Below are 17,937 nucleotides of genomic sequence, written 5' to 3' on the forward strand. Positions count from 1 at the left end.
ATGTGAGTTACCACATCTGAACTAGTGCCTACCCAGGGACGCACACTCTGGTGGTTAATAGTTGCTTTAAAATGGACTTTGTGAGAACATGCAGGTGGTGGTGAAGAACGAGTTTGGAAATACATCTGAATTTAAATTCCAGCTACCAGTTGTTAGCTTCTTGACTTAAATCTCTGAACCTCTCAAGTTTGAGTTTCCTCTTCTGTTAAATGGGATCATATTCTTAATTCTCAGGTAATGAAGATTAAATAAGGTAGTAAATACAGATCAGCTAAATACTTCATGCATAGTAAGAACACAGTAAATAATTCTAACAATTTATTCTATGTACAGAATATGAATTTGAAATTAAAGTTTCAATCTGGTATCCTAATACACACTTTCTGAGTAGATAAAACATTTTTATTAATTTTTTTTAAATTTAATTTGGTATTAGAAGTGATTAAAAGTCGTCTAAATGTCTTCACTTTGACATTTAATCTTCAGAAGTCTTTAATTGCTAAGTGTTCTACAAAGAGAATAATAAGACAATGAATTGACTATTTGAAATACATGTCAAATTTTCCCTAGAGAATATTTTACTCTAATTGTAGTCTTCATTCAAAGACTACAAAGGTAATTCAAAGGTAAATATGACCTTTTCTATAGTAAACGTAAGAGAAGAAATGTGGAAGTATGGCCGGGCGCGGTGGCTCAAGCCTGTAATCCCAGCACTTTGGGAGGCCGAGACGGGCGGATCACGAGGTCAGGAGATCGAGACCATCCTGGTTAACACGGTGAAACCCCGTCTCTACTAAAAAATACAAAAAAACTAGCCGGGCGAGGTGGCAGGCGCCTGTAGTCCCAGCTACTCGGGAGGCTGAGGCAGGAGAATGGCATAAACCTGGGAGGCGGAGCTTGCAGTGAGCTGAGATCCGGCCACTGCACTCCAGCCCGGGCTACAGAGCGAGACTCCGTCTCAAAAAAAAAAAAAAAAAAAGAAATGTGGAAGTATATTTTATTGCCCAAAGGATTTATGGAGTTCAGAGCTGTTTTTCTTTTTCATGCAGTAAGATATTTAGTTGGTATTAACAAGAAATGAATTTTCCAAATGAGTAAATTGCCTAAATAAGTTATTTTTTTCTGTTCAAATACCAAAAATATTTGAAGCCTTCTTTTTCCCCTTGAAATCTTACTAAAATGTATTTTTTGCCCAACATCTTACATAAAGCATTCTGAAGAGAAAGTAACATTTTGTTGATGGTTACATATCATCAGGATGAACATTAATTACCACACTGTGTATTTCTAGGTAATTACCATTAGAGGTATTTGAATTAAATGGGAGTCTTTACCTACTTCATTTTAAAAAATGTCTTTTGTGTTTGTTTCCACTGCTCATAAGCTATTGGCTGCTTCATCTCACCTGTGGCAGTGCATGTACCCAAAGCAACCACCGTTTTCTTTCTTGTTTGCTGTCCTGTTTTGCTCTTGGCTACCAAGTTGTAAACTCGATGGAATTTTGTTCACAGTCAGAATATATAGTTCTCTAGTGAAAAATGGGTTTTGTTTCACCTGTTCTTGACTCAGGAACCTTCTGAACATCTTGTACTTTTTTCTTCCAGGTAATGGCCCATGCTAGATAGTGGATAATGTTTTACTTCCCCTGTTTTATCCACTTCAAATTATGATGCAATATCTTTTTGTTCTTCATATGTTTTTTTCTTTTTCTCATATTGGTATTTTCTGTGTCTATAGGATTATACAGTAAGTATACTTTGTGCTTTTTATCACACTTCATTTTAATTCACTTAATTCACTTAGCAAAACTAGTTATTTTAGTCTCTTTACTTTTTAATCTTAACTGTACTTTGCTTTTGTTTTGGAAGAATTCCTGTTACCTAAACTTGTAGAGGTTGCAGGCAACAGAGAAAACCTTTGGTTATCTCAAGTCACAATGTGAGCATGTATGGAGCCTATGAGGAACAGTGGAAACAATCTCTTCAGATCTCATGGATAGCTAAGGTCATTTAGGAAACAAATGCACTGGCAAGTCAGGCCTAAAGGAAATGTGAAACATTGTTTAGAAAATAGTACAAGTTCTGATGACCAGGCGATCTACTTGCCTCTTGATAATCAACTTGTTCTCTAAGTCAGTTCTGTGCCATTATGATCACATTGCCATCTTCTGCATTTGCTTCTACTGAGCATACTTCTACTTATTGATAACTCCCTTCCTTTCTACATCTTATCATGGTTTCTGCTTACTGTACTCCCTAGCTATGTCATCTGCCTGTCTTCTTAGCTTGAATTGTTTATTTTTTGGTATTTAAACTTCCTGATCAAGAGGACTTTATTGTTTTGGGTAACCACCATCCAGTATGAGAAAACGCTTCATCATAACCATTTTATAAATCAGTGGATTAAAGATGGTTAACTGTGGATTAGATACCAACCCTTGATTCTGTTAGCAGAAACCAGGGAAGTGGGTTCCTATGGTACATGGGTTGGCTACTTGTATATTTGGAACCTCTTGTAGACATTGAATTGTCACCAGTCTGTTGATTATAAGTTGAAATCCTAGGCCTTTTAGGCAAGTTAATAAATAGTGATCAAGGAAATTCCTGCTTTTGCCTAGAATGTAGAAAGTTGGAAAGATTGTCATGCCCATTGTAATAAAATAATGCTGGATTATCTATGAAATCGTAACTTTTTAAAGACTCATCAGAAAGCTGAGCTTACAGGGCAGCCAACAGCTTAAAATCTAAGGAAAAGTAAGTGCTGTCAAAGAGGGATGAGATAGGGACACTGGTTCACCTGAACATTGGAGGGAGACAGGAGGACTGCCATGTAAGTGGGTAAGAAGGATTCAGCTAACAGATTGCCAGAGACATGGTGTGACCCGTAACAGTCACCTGGCATTCACATACATAAGGGATGTTGCTCACACTTACAGGATCTTCTTTATGGACCTTGACCAGGTGCTAACAAAAAAGACTGGAACAGGGAAAGACATTAGAGAAAGCTATCTTGCTGGTTCACAATTGGATTAGAGGGGAGTGTTCTCTGCTGAACACTCAAATCTTAGCTTGCCAAGGGTTCAGAAGAAGACCCACTGCAGCTAGAGGAAAAGATAAAGAAAAACCTCAAAACACCATCTCTATGCCTTGAGGAGGGGCAGAAAATCATCCTGGTTATTAGAAGTCTCCTACCACTGAGGGAGGGCAGTATCACTGAAAAAGCTCAAACCCTGAAACTGAGGTCACAGAGTACTGAGGCTGAACCAGACAGCAGAGAATGCTTTTCCTTGACTCCCCTACCCACATCCCCCTCACCATCAGGCTAGGAAGCACATCAAGCAACAAGTAACCGCAGCCTACCACTAGAGAGGGACTAAGAGCATAGACTCTCTCTGAGGTGAACATGCACAGTGAAGGCCTAAAGCTTGGGATGGAACAATACCATTGAGGAAAGTACTCAAGCAAAACTGAGTAACCTATGAATTACAGTGGAACTCAAAAAGAAAGTTAAAACATATTTTTTATTGAATGAAGATGAAACGTGATGACACACGTGGAGTACAGCTAAAGCTTAGGGGGATATTTACAGCATTACATGTTACACTAGAAAAGAAAAAAGTGCCCCAATTTAGTAGTTTAAGCTTTCACTTTAAGAAACTAGGAAAAGAAGAGCAAACTAAATCTAAAGCAAGCAGAAGGAAGGACACTGTAAGGATAAAAGTGGGAACTAGTGAAATTGAAAGCAGGAAATAATAGAGAAAACTAATAAACTAAAAGCTAGTCCTCTGAAAAGATCAAGATTGATAAGTCTCTAGCCAGACTTAGGAAAATGAAAACACAAAGTATCAATGTCAGGAATAGCACTTAGAATGTCAATAGAGATCCTAAAGACACTAAAGCGTAACCCATGAAGTCTTACGAACAACTGCATTTCCATGTATTTGACAATTTATATGGAACAAATTTTTTAAACCGTAAAATTACTGAAGTTCACTTAAGAAATAGTTGAGACCTAGCCAGGTGCGGTGGCTCATGCCTGTAATCCCAGGGGAGGCCGAAGTGGGTGGATCACGAGTTCTGGGGTTCAAGACCAGCCTGGCCAAGATGGTGAAACCCCATCTCTACTACAAATACAAAAATTAGCCAGACATGGTGGTGGGCACCTGTAATCCCAGCTACTCAGGAGGCTGAGGCAGAGAATTGCTTGAACCTGGGAGGCGGAGGTTGCAATGAGCTGAGATTGTGCCACTGCACTCCAGCCTGGGCGACACAGCAAGACTCCATCTCAAAAAAAAAAAAAAAAGAAAGAAAGAGGTGAGACCTTATTAGTCATATCTGTTGAAGAAGATTAAATTTATTTTTAAAAACTTTCCAACAAAGAAATCTCCAGCCCCAGATGGCTTCCCTGGTTTATTTTACCAAATGAAGAAACAATACCAATTCTCTACAAACTTCTAGAAAGTTAGAAAGGAACACTTTCCAACTTATTTTATGAGGCTAGCATTACCCTGATACCAAAGACATTAAAAGATGTGAAAACAGGAAGAAAAAAAAACTAATATCCTCCGTGAATACAGACACAAAAATTCTTAATAAATCCACCAATAAGTAAAAAGGAAAGTTACATTATGACCAGGTAGGGTTTATTCTGGGAACTCGAAGCTGATTTTGTTATTCAAATATCATCAATCAGTATAATTCACCATATCAACAGACTGAAGAAAAATATTTGATCATCCCAGTAGTTGCAGAAAAAGAATACGAAAAAAAAAATCGTTCGTTTGTGATAAAAATGCTCTGCAAACTAGGAACTGAAAGAAACTGCCTCATCAGAAACCCAGGAGTTAACACCATACTTCATGGTGAAAGACTGAAGGCTTCTGTAACAACTGGGAACAGGCCAAGATGTCTGCTCGCAGTACTCCTGTTAAGCATCATGCTAGGAGTCCCAGGCAGGCAATGAGGCAGGAAATAGTAGTGAAAGGCATAGTTATCAAGAGATTCTGATACCACCATGAAAAAAATGAAACCAAACACCTTTTAGGCATTGTCTTAAAATAATGCTCATGTTCAGTTTCTTTATCCACTCTTAGCTTGGACTCTTTGAAAGGAAATGTAAGCTTGTTTTCCTTTTGTGGCATCTGTCCAACTTAAGAAGTAGCAAACATCTGACAGTGGCATAATCTTTATTTTATTTAGCTGTATGAAATACTCAGTTTTGAAGTAAAAAATAGGGAAGCTAGAATTTATTAAGTAAAGTGAGTATCACATAGTCTCTTACTACATACAGAAAGAAGTAGAGAATTCAACAATTCTTGCCGGGCACCAGTGGCTCACACCTGTAATACTAGCACTTTGGGAGGCTGAGGCAGGAGGAGTGCTTGAGTTGAGTTCAGGACCAACCTGGGCAACATGGTGAGACCTCTCATTTCTACAAAAAAAAAAAAAAAGAAAATTTAAAAATTACCTGGGCATGGTGGTGTGTGCCTATAGTCCCAGCTACTCAGGAGGCTGGGGCTGGAGGATTGCTTGAGCCCAGGAGGTCAAGGCTACAGTGAGCCATTTATGTGCCACTGGACACCAGCCTGGGTGACAGAGTGAGACCCCATCTCAAAACAAAACAAAAAAAACACAATTCTTTACATATCTCATTTTTTAATGGGATTCTTGTGTCTCACTGTAAATTATATGTAGTTACTGCCATCAAAAAATTGACTAGTTTGTTTACTTTGGACTTTAAACTTTAAGATACTTGGTTTTGAGTATATGTTAAAAATCCAAATCTTATTTGAACCATGACTTTGTCCCTTTTCAGGGGCAGATCCATTTACTGAGGAATATATGCATTATAGGAAGATACAAAATTGAAAGCAATAAGCATACATTTGTAACCACTGATAAAAATAGAGTTTATATGACAAAATGACGAGTAGAACAATGAATTCTGTATTTCTCATTTTTGAAATGGTGCAAGAGTATAGAAATTTGTCTCCAATATGCTGGGATTAAGTCGGAATAACTGTATGTTATTTTTATAGCTGTTTACACATTTCTGAGACATAAAATTGTATAAGAACTGTGAGCTACAGGAATATTGCTTGAAAGCTGCTGTGCTTTCCTGTTAGTGTTACTCATCTCATTCTTAAAATTTGAAATGCCATTAATATACAAAACAAAATATTTTAAGAATGCTGGAAGGGTAATAATTAACATTAATACTTATTAAGGGCTTTCCTAGACAGGTAATAATCAACGTGAACACTTATTAAGTTCTTTCTAAGTGCCAAGCTTTGAAATATATTGTTTACTCGTCATAACAATTGTGAAGTGAGTATTATTATTACCGTATTTATAAGGTGAATAAAATGGTTTAAATATCCTACCCAAAGTGATAGCTATCATCCTCAAAGAGCATATAAGTGAAATGAAGAGACAGACTCTATGGGAAAGGTATAAATAACTAGTTGCAATACATGATTTCTTTTTATTAGCATTAGGGAAAACTTCTTGGAGGAGAAGATGCCATTCACATATGGCATAACGTATATAATGGACAGGATATGCAACGGGTTAAAAAAAAAAACATGAATAAAGGAATGGGGAAATAGGGGAGACAGTTTTGTAAATTGCGATCCAGTTTTCCTAAATGTTATGTTTTAAGCAAAGTAATAGTGAATATTGAAAAGTATGCTGGGGTCAGTTGTTGAAAAGCTTTCAAAATGCCATTTAAGGCAATTTGGACTTTTTTTTTTTCAAACATTGGAAAGGTATAGGGGGAAATTGTTGAGAAACCAAGATTTCTGGAAGTGAGAACTAAAAGGCACAGAGAACTATGTACTTAAAATCTAGAAGCTCTTGACCCTAATTACCTTCCGTTAGGTTAAGAACCTAATTATGAGATTTTTGCCTTACCGAATCTTCAGCCAGTTATTCTAACTGTAAAATAGATAAGTCCCAAATCTAAAGATAGATTAGCCTTGGTGAAGATATTACAAAAATAATCACTTTTTATATAACATTCATTAAAAAAAAATTTCTCTACAATATGGAGAAAAAAGGCAGACTTCTAGTTCTCAAGAAGAATTAGCATTGTGAGATGGGTGGTATGTTAGGTTGCTGATGTTGCTGCAACAAATTGCTACAAGTTTAGTGGTTGAAAACAACACAGATTTATTATCTTACGGTTTGGGAGGTCAGAAGTCCTAAAATGATTTGTAGGGACTACATTCATTCTGGAGGCTCTAGGGGAGAATCCATTTCCTTGCCTTTTCTAACTTCTGGAGGCTGCCTCCATTACTTGGCTTATGGCCCCATCCTCCATCTTCAAAACCAGCAGTATATCATCTTATAATCTCTGTGTGTCCCCTTGATTTTGTTGTTATCTCACCTTCTGTGTCTGTGGCCCTCCTCCCTCCCTAAGAACTCTTTTTAATACATTGAGCCCACCCACATATTCCAGGATAATCTCTCCATCCCAGGACCTTGAACTTAATCACATCTACAAAGTCCCTTTTGCCATAGGTAACTTATTCACAGGTTCCAAGGGGTTTAGATGTGGACATCTTTGGAGGACATTATTCAGCCTGCCACAGGTGGTATGCAAAAATATCTAATATGATTAGTAATTTGATAGGAGTAACATATATGATGCTGGGGTTCTCAGAATTAAAGCAGCTCATATAGCCATGAGAGTGGGAGAATTCTGGGAGCAACTGATGGTTGAATTGAGTCTTAGAGGATAAGTGGGAATCTTATCAGGTTAAAAAATACAAGGAGTCCAAACAGAATGCCATGTCAAAGGTATGGCAAAGACAAACTGTATGAAATTGCTAGTTTCATAATTAACAACACTTGACACAATAACAACACTTGACACAATCGTCATAATGGAAATATGTGTAAAGTAAGTGGCTGCTGAAGTGAAGAAACAGATATCTAAGTCAGAGTGAGGGACTCATAATAAGGCACCTACCTTCATTCTCATCCTCTTATTTTCATGATCTATCTCCCGTCGTGGTCACCTTTCACTTGGTGGCTCAAGGTCCTCTGTACTTTTCTCACTGCTGTCTCTTCAAGTATGGATGGACCAGAGATCATTCAGTTATATCAGTCCTCGTAATATTCAGTACATTCTTTAGGCACTTGGCTGATGAAAGTAGGTGTGTTTTTGTGAAAATATTATTTTGACTTTTATTTTAGCTATTGTTTTTCTTCTGTGAAAGCCCTTGGTTAAAAAAAAATGGACTATCAGAGTTGGGGTACAGGGAAGAGAGCTGAAGCAGTGTAAGGTCCATCAAACCTTGTAATAATAAAAGCCCAGTTAGGTAGTGGTGACTCTGAAAATAAACCTCTTCTATCCACTGATCATCAGGAGTAAGGAGAGAAAAGAAATAGTCTGTGGTCTCTGTGTGCTGGCCTTCTCCCCTTGCTTTGTAGAGAGCTAGCACTGGCCCTACTCAAAAGCCCTATTTCCCTGACGTTGCTGGGGGAGCAGAAGGTGGGTTGCTCTGACACTGTATTCTCCTGTGACCAGTAGCTTGTGTTGTCACAGCTTTACCAATAATAGGCCCTCTTGCTGGAGAGCCACTTCACAGCTTTCCCTATCGAATTCAGGTCAGGTCTCCACTTCTTACTTTTTACTCTTCATTTTACTCTTCTCCAGTATGCTCGCAAACTCGTAGAATCAATTCAGTATTTATTAAATACTGCACGTATTTTATATTTTCTACATTTGATGTGATTTTCGTTGATATTCTGTTTCATATTTTCAACTCTGATAATAACATTTCTCATAAAGAAGACTATCCTTACAACATATCTTCATTTAGAAAAAGTATTTCTATAAATGAAATTCAGTAAGTTTCAATTTGATAATTTTGTATTAAAATGAATTTCTGTAGGCATCAATATTGCAATAACAATTATTGATGTGTTACAATAACAAATGTTGACATTATTGACATATTGACATTGATACCTTAATTAAGCAATATGTTAAAGTAAATAATTTATAAACAGATGTGAGTGTGAATTCCAGCATTGTGATATTTCTCTTTAGCCTAGGACAAGTTACTCAAGCTCTCCAAGCCTGTTCTTTTCATCCTTTAAATGAAGATAATAATAACCTTGTGTGTTGTTGAGAAGATTAATATTTATAAAATGCCTGGCATGTAGAGTGTGCTCATAAATTCTGGTAGTGTCATTATTCCTAGTGATTATTACAAGTAAGCATTAGTAAACTTCATGTGTATATTCTATGGTTTAAAAATAGTCTGCTTATAAAATTGGTGCTTTATATCAGCAGTCCCCAACCTTTTTGGCACCAGGGACCAGTTTTGTGGAAGACAGTTTTTCCATGGGCCTATGGGAGCTTGGTGGATGGTTTCAAGATGAAACTGTTCCACCTCAGATCGTCAGGTATTAGTTAGATTCTCATAGGGAGCACACAGCCTAGATCCCTTGCATGTGCATTTCACAATAGTGTTCGCGCTGCTATGAGAATCTAATTCTGCTGCTGATCTGACAGGAGGTGGGGCTCAGGCTGTAATGCTCCCTTTCCTGCTGCTCATCTCCTGCTGTGTGGCCCAGTTCCTAAAAGGCCACTGACTGGTACCAGTCTGCGGCTCAGTGACTGGGGACCCCTGCTTTATATCATGTTTTAAACCATTTACTAACAGGTAAGAGGTAGTATATCGCATGGTGATTAAAAACATATTAGACTCTGGATCCAAATTTCAGCTCTATGACTTATTGCCAGGCTGATCATCGACAAGTTACCTAAATGCCTTGTGCATCACTTTCCTCAGCTTTAAAATGAACGTAACAGTAGCAAATTTATCTCAGGGATATTATGAGGAGTCAATCAGATTAAGCATATAAAAAGTATGAAACAGTTGCTGACACTTAATGCTGGCTGTCAGCCTCTGCCATTGTTATTGTTGTATTATTAATGTGTTGTTGGGTAAAAAAATTTTTTTTTAAATCACTTTTTAGGTGAATCTTGGAAGCAACCAGTACCTTTTCTCTGTCATAGTGGATCCTAAAGAAATGCCCTGCTTCTGTTTACGCCATGATGTTGATGCCCTACTCTGGCAACCACACTCCAGCAAACAAGATGATATGTGGGAGCACATCGCAACTTTCAATGCTTTAGGTATAAAGCAAACTCTTTGACGTTTTCCATGAAATCAGAACTATAGTCATCATTCATTTAAAGTTCATTCCTTTTTTTTTCTTTTTAATTTGAGCTGTCCTGATTACGTTTAGATTGATTTGTGCTATGATTTGTTTTCTTGTACTAGCGGATGAGTGTTAGCACTGTTGGAACATTTAGACTAATCTGTTTTTATGCTTATACAGAAGATCAAGACAGAATAGAAATGAAAGTGGTTATCTAACCATTTGAATTATTCTAATAAGTCATTTGCTTTTTCTAATTCTGTAAACCATATAATACTGGAGTCTGAACAAGGAGCTTGTTAATACCCTACATGGAACTTGTATTCAAGTTTCTTCAGAGTAATCTTCAAAAACATCATAGAATTCCCCTAAGGTATAATGCACATTAGGAGACATCTTTTGTCAAAATTAAGACAAAAGAGAGCCATTATAATGAAAACACTTATGGAAAGCGATGATAAGCAGAAATTAAATTTATTTGGTAGGATAAAAGGAAAAAAATCAGTTTTAAAATTAGGGCTTGAAAATGTTTAAACTACTTAATTGTAGATGTATGCAATCATTGATTTTTTTGTCAAAATGCATTAGTATTGTGTGACAGAAATTTTTTATGTGAATTAGCCACAGTTATTGCTTTATTGAAAGGTTATTTTAAACTGGCAGCAAGAAGTGAAAGTATGTATTTTGATGGCTATATATGCACAACCCTAATAGTAGAAGAAATTTATTAATTATCCCTTGTAGTTAATAATACAGGCTGCTAAACTGGTTCAGACACCAAATGGATTTTTATGACCTGAAGTACAAAGTTTGGTTGACTAATTTAACCACATAATTTTTAGCCTCCCTACTATAATGCTATTTTTTAATTATCTATACTTTAGTCAGAAGAAAGCTCTATCATATTATCTTTAGATGCTCAGATCTTCTATTTGTATCCCCAGATCCCCTATTATAGAGGAAGTCTATGCTTAATTCTAAGTTAAATCAACGTTACATTAGATATGTACTCTTGAAATATATACATTATTCTGTCAAGGTTAGCCTGGATAGCAACTTTAAACTATTTAAATAGGTATCTAAATCTTCACTTTTCCCACTTCAAACCCTGCTTAATTAAAAACAATATTGATCTGCATGTGCTCAGTAGCTCCTTTGCTTATTCATTGTTTGATGAGATCTCAATTTTAATTAGTGTTTTTTTTTTTTTTTTTTTGCTTATTCATTGTTTGATGAGATCTCAATTTTAATTAGTGTTTTTGTTTTTTTTTTTTTTTTGAGACGGAGTCTCGCTCTGTCGCCCAGGCTGGAGTGCAGTGGCGCGATCTGCGCTCACTGCAAGCTTCGCCGCCGGGTTCACGCCATTCTCCTGCCTTATCCTCCCGAGTAGCTGAGACTAGAGGTGCGTGCCACCACGCCCGGCTAATTATTTTTTGTATTTTTAGTAGAGACGGGGTTTCACCATGTTAGCCAGGATGGTCTTGATCTCCTGACCTCATGATCCGCCCGCCTCGGCCTCCCAAAGTGCTGGAATTACAGGCGTGAGCCACTGCGCCCGGCCTATATTTTTATTTTACATGATCTTAAATACCTAACATGTACTAACCATGTCACAATCTGAAAATCATAATTTATATTTCAGAACATAAATGTTGTTTTAATCCAAAAAGATACTTTTTAAATGTGTACATGAATTAAGATAAGATTAAGGATTTTTTCAGTTTAGAGACTTGAAATTATTTTTTAGGTTATAGTAGTCAACATTCTACTTCTGGGGGCTGAAAGTACAACAAAATCCGGTTACAGTGTTGGTATTGTTGTGTAAAAATATCACTAACATTTTAGGGATAATAAGAGAATGCATCACAAATACTAGTACATTCAGGGATACATTATGAACAGAAACCTAAAATAACTTTATGATGGTATCCTATACACATTTTCCAATTTATTTAAGAGGAAAAAAATGATTCTGTGATGCCATATCTGTAATTCATGAAGCTAAATATTAAATTGGCACTTAAAGAAATTTGTCATGTAGTTAGTGTTTTAGATTTTAGAATTTTAGTGTTCGAATTATTCATGGAAATTAAATGAAACTATATTATGCTTTTCTTGAAGAGAGAAAGCCGTATCTGTTTTGTTCCTTAAGAATTAAAGTTGTATTTTTGTACCAGTTGGGAGAGACTGATTGTGGCTAATCATTAATGATTCAGAATTATATACCTTACGGTATATATTTTACTTGGGCATTTTAATTTGTAATAAACATTGCAAAATATTAAATGTTAAATCATGATTTTTCCCCTTCTGTTTAATATATAGTTTTTCTTTTGTTTGTCTCATATTCTTGGCAGGCTATGTCCAAGCATCAAAGAGAGACAAAAAATTTTTTGCCTGTGCTCCAAATTACTCCTATGCAGCCCTTTGTGAGTGCCTTCGTCGAGTATTCATCTATCGTCAGCCTGCTCCCATGTCCACTGTACTTTACAACAGAAAGGAAGGCAGGCAAGTAGGACAGGTTGCTAAGCAGCAAGTAGCAAGCCTGGAAACCAATGATCCTATTTTAGGATTTCAGGCAACAAATGAGAGATTATTTGTTCTTACTACCAGAAACCTCTTTTTAATAAAAGTCAATACAGAGAATTAATTATTCTAACATATTGGCTTCTTTGTACTGGAAAAGTTTTCAGTGGTACCTGGAGGTCTGGACAATATACTATAACCTCTTAAGTTTTAATGTGCTAAATATATCTTGTATGATTTTTTATTTTTTAAATAACATTGGAAATATATTCAAGAGATTATGATTCTCTAAAGCTATGGAATGAAACTGCAGATTTAGAGAACATTGGTTTCTGTAAAAAAAAGATAGTACTAGCAAGTATACTTTTTAAAATAGGCTAGAATCTCATGTTTTATATGAAAGATGTACAATTCAGTGTTTAAAAATAAAAATATTTATTGTGTACTCTGTTCATTGATAAGTTGCTATAGTCTATACCTATAAAATGTACAGGATAATAGTTAAATGTTGAGTATTGTACATATGTATTTAAATGGATTGAATAACTGAGTCTACATGGAGGCAGAAATGTTAGAGGACAGCAGGCCTAATATTTTTTAAGTTTACTGAGAGACTTCAATTATTATTTTCAAATTAAGTGCAGCTTTATGTAACTTTCAGCCAGTTGCTCTGCCACAGACATAGACAGAGAGAGATAAGATTTCACATTATCCATCACTGCGAAACAAGCCACACCAAAACTCAGTGGTTTAAAACAAGGACATTTATTATTTTTCACAATTCAGTGAGTTGGCTGTCTCTGCTCTACAGGGCCTCTCAGCCTCCAGTAGGCTAGACGGGTGTTCTTTCCATAGTAGAGAAAACATCCTAAGAGAGCAAGCTCCAATATGCAAGAGCTTATCGATCCTGTACATCTATCATGTTTACTAATGTTCCATTGGACAAAGCAAATCACATGGCCAAGTCTAGAATCAGTATGAGAGGACTACACAAGCTGGCAGATGGCGGGTGGTATGATTCATTGAGGGCCACTGATGGAACAATCTACCACACAAGGACAAATTATAATTTATCCTTGTAGCTCTCTTTATTTTTCTAACAATTTAAACAAAATAATCCTGTTTATATGTTACACTTTTTTGCCACAAATTTTGTTTTTTCAAACTTATCTTTCCAGGTTTGTTTTAGTATGTATGTACCTGGAAAGTTTTATTACTTTTTATAACATTTCAAGATATGTATCTTATATAAACCTCAAGTTGGATTTTATATTTTAATAAGGAAGTTAAGACCTTAATTTAAGAGGCAGAAGATTAAGATAAGAAATATAAGATAGAAAATATTTTTGCTAACATATCTTTTGCCTGTCTGGGCAAGTATTTGACTCAACTAAATTTTAATGAATGAATGTTTGAGAGACAGAGAGGAGGAAAAGAGATGAGGATTACATACATGTTCTAAACCCTTTGTCAGAATGCAGTTTCCTAGAGAGTATTGGGGTGCTAGGTAAAAAGTTAGGAAAGGTCCTGAGAACTGGTATTGACAATTGGAGTCCTAATAGGAAAGAGAGACTAGGTACCAAATGTCATGAGATCATAGATATAGAAAACTGTATAGTAACCAAAAACCAAACAGTAATATTTCCAGAACTTTTTAGTATTGTTGTAAAACTTCATGAAACAAAAGACCATTTAAATAGTGAATTATTAAAAATCTTTATTATGGGAAAGTAGACCTACATTTTCGCTAAAATTTTCCCCAAAGATAATAAATATCTTCTTAGGGAATGTAAGAAAAATGTATAATAAAAATGTGGTGCTTAATTAACCATGACTATGTATATATTGCAAATATTAGTAATCAATATTCTTTGTGCATGTGATTTTTTTGCATGATTAATGTTGAATTGAAAGCTCTCAGGATAATTAATCCTAAATGATGTTGCATGTTGACGTATTTTAAAAGATGAATAGGCCTAGAGCAGTGATTTCAAGCTATTTTCTTGAAATGCTTCAGGGATTCCATAAACATTTAACTCAGCTTAAACAATGTTCTAAGATACATATACTTAGAACATTGAGGTATATACTACAAGTGCTAAGAATGTAGTATCTTGTATTTTTGTTGATTTTTATCATGTTATAAATAGGAATTTATAAAATGTGTATGATAGTAATAAAGTAGTATTTTATGTGTTTTGCATATAAGAGTCATTTAACAATATTTGCTCTTTTAACACATTTAAGCATCAACTATGTACCTTAGCATGATTTTTTCAGTATTAAGGATAATGTATGACTAAGGATAAGGAGACAATTTACATTCTAATTATTTTCAGGTAAAATTTCTTTTTAGGGAAAAAAAGAGGAGAGGGTAGCATAGAGTGGTTGCTTTCCTGCTAAGGAAGTCTGACCAAAGCTGGAACTTTGGAGACTACCCACAAGGGTCAGGTAGAGTAGTTGCCAATGGGAAGAGTTAGAAAAAAGAATCAAAGTGTCAAGAAATTAGGAATGGTTAACAGTGTTAAAATAAAAATACTCTTAAAGTACATTCATCACATTTCTACATAAAAGGGAAATGACTGTACAGAACAAGTTAAACCATCATTACACAGGAATTTCAGACATTTTGTGTTATTAACTACAGAAAAGAACAAATGGTAAGTTTATGTATGGCAAGTCATATAAGAAGGCAAAACTTTTACTCATCACTTATTATTACTGGAAGAATATTCTAGTTACTTCTTAGTAGTAAATGTGTCTTACTGAACAGGTAATAATAGGTGAGCTGGTTAAAAAAAAAAAAAAAAAAAAAAAAAAAAAAAGGCCTAATGATGGAAGTATAGAAGTAATAAAGCAAAGAGAAGGAAGGCCTTCTAGAATTGGTAAGAAAGAATAAATGCACAAAAAGAGCCAAAGTAAAAGGTACCCAACCGGATATCAAGATATATCATGAAGCAGTAAAAAGAGGTGGCATCATTGCATTAGTAAACAAAATAGACAAACATTTAATCATCCTATACTTACAAGAAGAAAATATCTATATTCTCAAGGTTGAGAAGGCTTCTTAAGATCCAGAAGGCAAAAATATAAGAGAAAGGATCGATGAATTTGATCATTACAAAATGTGAAATTTCTTTATGACCTACTTTTGGTAAAAGATAAAGCAACAGACTGAGAAAAGATATGTGACTCATGCATAATACATGAATATTAAAATCTAGAACAAAGAACTATCATTTAATAAAAAAGCAAACAAATTATACAAAAGGAAAGCAGACAAAAGATATGAACAGTTAATTCACAGAAAAGAAAATAAAGATGGTCAGTAAAGCTACAGTAATCAAGACAATGTGGTATTGGCACCAATTCTGACAAATAGATCCATAGATCAGAATAAAGAGTCCAGTTAGAGACTCAGACACATATGGTCAGTTAATTTTAGTCAGAGATATTTCAATGAAGAGGTAATACAAAATGCAGAGATAATTTGATGGAGAAAAGATATCTTTTCAACAAATGGCGCAAAAACAGTTGAGTATTCATTTTTGCCTTTATGATAGCCTAAATAGTGGCCACCCAAAGATATCCAGTTTCAATCCCTGGAACATAAAAATAGAACCTTATGAAGACAAAGAGTCTTTGCAGAAGTGATTATAATGAGGATCTTTACATGGAAAAATTTTCCTGAATTATCTGGGGTGGACCCTAAATCTAATTGCAGTGTCCCTTATAAGAGAGAGGCAGAGTGCAGTTACAAGCACAAAGAGGAGAAGCAGCTTATGTGAAGATGGAGTTTAAAAGGCCACAAGCCGAGGAATGCTAGAGCATTCTGGCAGCCACTGGAAGCTGGAAGAAGCAAGAAATAGGTTCTCCCTCAGAGCCTCTGGATGGGGAATGGCCCTGCTGACACCTTGAATTTGGTCTTCTGGCCTCAGAACTGTGACAGAATGCATTACCACCAAATTTGTGGTAATTTCATTATAGCAGCTGTAGGAAACTAACACAGCCTTGTATCAGAATTTACTTAAAATGGATCATGGACCTAAATGTAAAACCTGAAACTGTGAAACTTCTAGCAGATAACATAAAGGAAACATTTTGTAAGGCTGGGTTAGGCAAAGATTTCTTGCATGTGACACCAAAAGAGAAAACTGATAAATCATACTTCATCAAAATTAAGAAATTATGTTCTTAGAAAGGCAGTGTTGTGACAATGAAAAGCCACAGACTTGGAGAAAACATTTATAAATCACTATTTGATAAAGGACTAGTATCCAGAATGTATAAAGAACCCTCAGAACTCAATAATATAATAATCAAATACATAAATTTTTTTTGGGCCAAAATATTGAACAGATACATCATACAAGATGAATGGCAAGTAAGCATGTGAAAAGGCACTCAACGTTATTAGTCACTGGGAATGTGCGGATTGAAAGCACAATGTGATATCACTACATAGCTATTGAAATCCTTTAATTGAAGACTGACCATACCAGATGTTGGCAAACATATGGAACAAATGGAGCTCTCAAACACTGCTGTTTGGAATGTAAAATGGTAGAATCACTTTTGAAAAGAGTTTAAGTGGTTTTCTAAAATGTTAAACATGCATCTTCCATGTGACCCAGCCATTCCACTTACCCGTTCTTTTACCTAAGAAAAGTGGAAGTATATGTCTATTCAAAGATTTGAACAGAGCAACAGCATTCATAGCAGTCAAACCTCAGAATAAATCAAATATCGGTCAACAGATGAAGGGCTAAATACATTGTGCTATGTCCATGCAATGGATTATTACTCAGCAATAAAAAGTATTAATATGCCCAACATAGATGAATTGCAAAGTAATTATGCTGAGTGAAGCCAAAGAACATACTGTATGCTTCAACTCAAAATTCTAGAAAGTGCAAACACATAGAAAATAGGTTAGCAATTGCCTGAGTGGGAGAGATTTGAAAGATTATAAATGGGCAGAGAAACATTTTAGGTAAAGAGAGATCTTCATTATGTTAATTATCATAGTTCGTGAGTGTATACACAAGTTAAATTTTATTAAAAAGTATACCTTAAGCATTCTGTTTTGCACATCAGCTCCTCAATAATGCTTTTTAAATTTTTTTAAAGATTATTGAATCTTACCAAAATTTTCTTATTGATTTAATTTCTGCTTTTTAATTTTTTTTCTTGTATTGCAATGGCATTTTAGTGCGTGTTTCCTATATTACGA

General features: G+C 35.4%; 1 protein-coding gene and 1 long non-coding RNA gene across 2 annotated transcripts in view; one reads left to right on the forward strand and one right to left on the reverse strand.

Annotated features, from left to right (window-relative positions):
* The window catches only part of LOC139355783 (uncharacterized), a 32,933-nt gene extending 24,822 nt beyond the window's left edge, over positions 1-8,111 (reverse strand). The window contains exon 1 of the long non-coding RNA XR_011606829.1: positions 7,972-8,111. This is a non-coding gene — a long non-coding RNA (uncharacterized lncRNA). The remainder of the gene's footprint in view (positions 1-7,971) is intronic.
* Positions 1-14,870, forward strand: part of LOC105475975 (NudC domain containing 1) — a 96,903-nt gene extending 82,033 nt beyond the window's left edge. The window contains exons 9-10 of the mRNA XM_011731524.3: positions 9,993-10,152; positions 12,536-14,870. Coding sequence (XP_011729826.2) covers positions 9,993-10,152; positions 12,536-12,828 — 453 coding nt within the window. The 3' untranslated portion in view covers positions 12,829-14,870. The remainder of the gene's footprint in view (positions 1-9,992; positions 10,153-12,535) is intronic.
* The last annotated feature ends 3,067 nt before the right edge of the window (positions 14,871-17,937 follow it).

The sequence above is a fragment of the Macaca nemestrina genome, chromosome 8, assembly GCF_043159975.1.
Source record: "Macaca nemestrina isolate mMacNem1 chromosome 8, mMacNem.hap1, whole genome shotgun sequence".
NCBI classification, from domain to species: domain Eukaryota; kingdom Metazoa; phylum Chordata; class Mammalia; order Primates; family Cercopithecidae; genus Macaca; species Macaca nemestrina.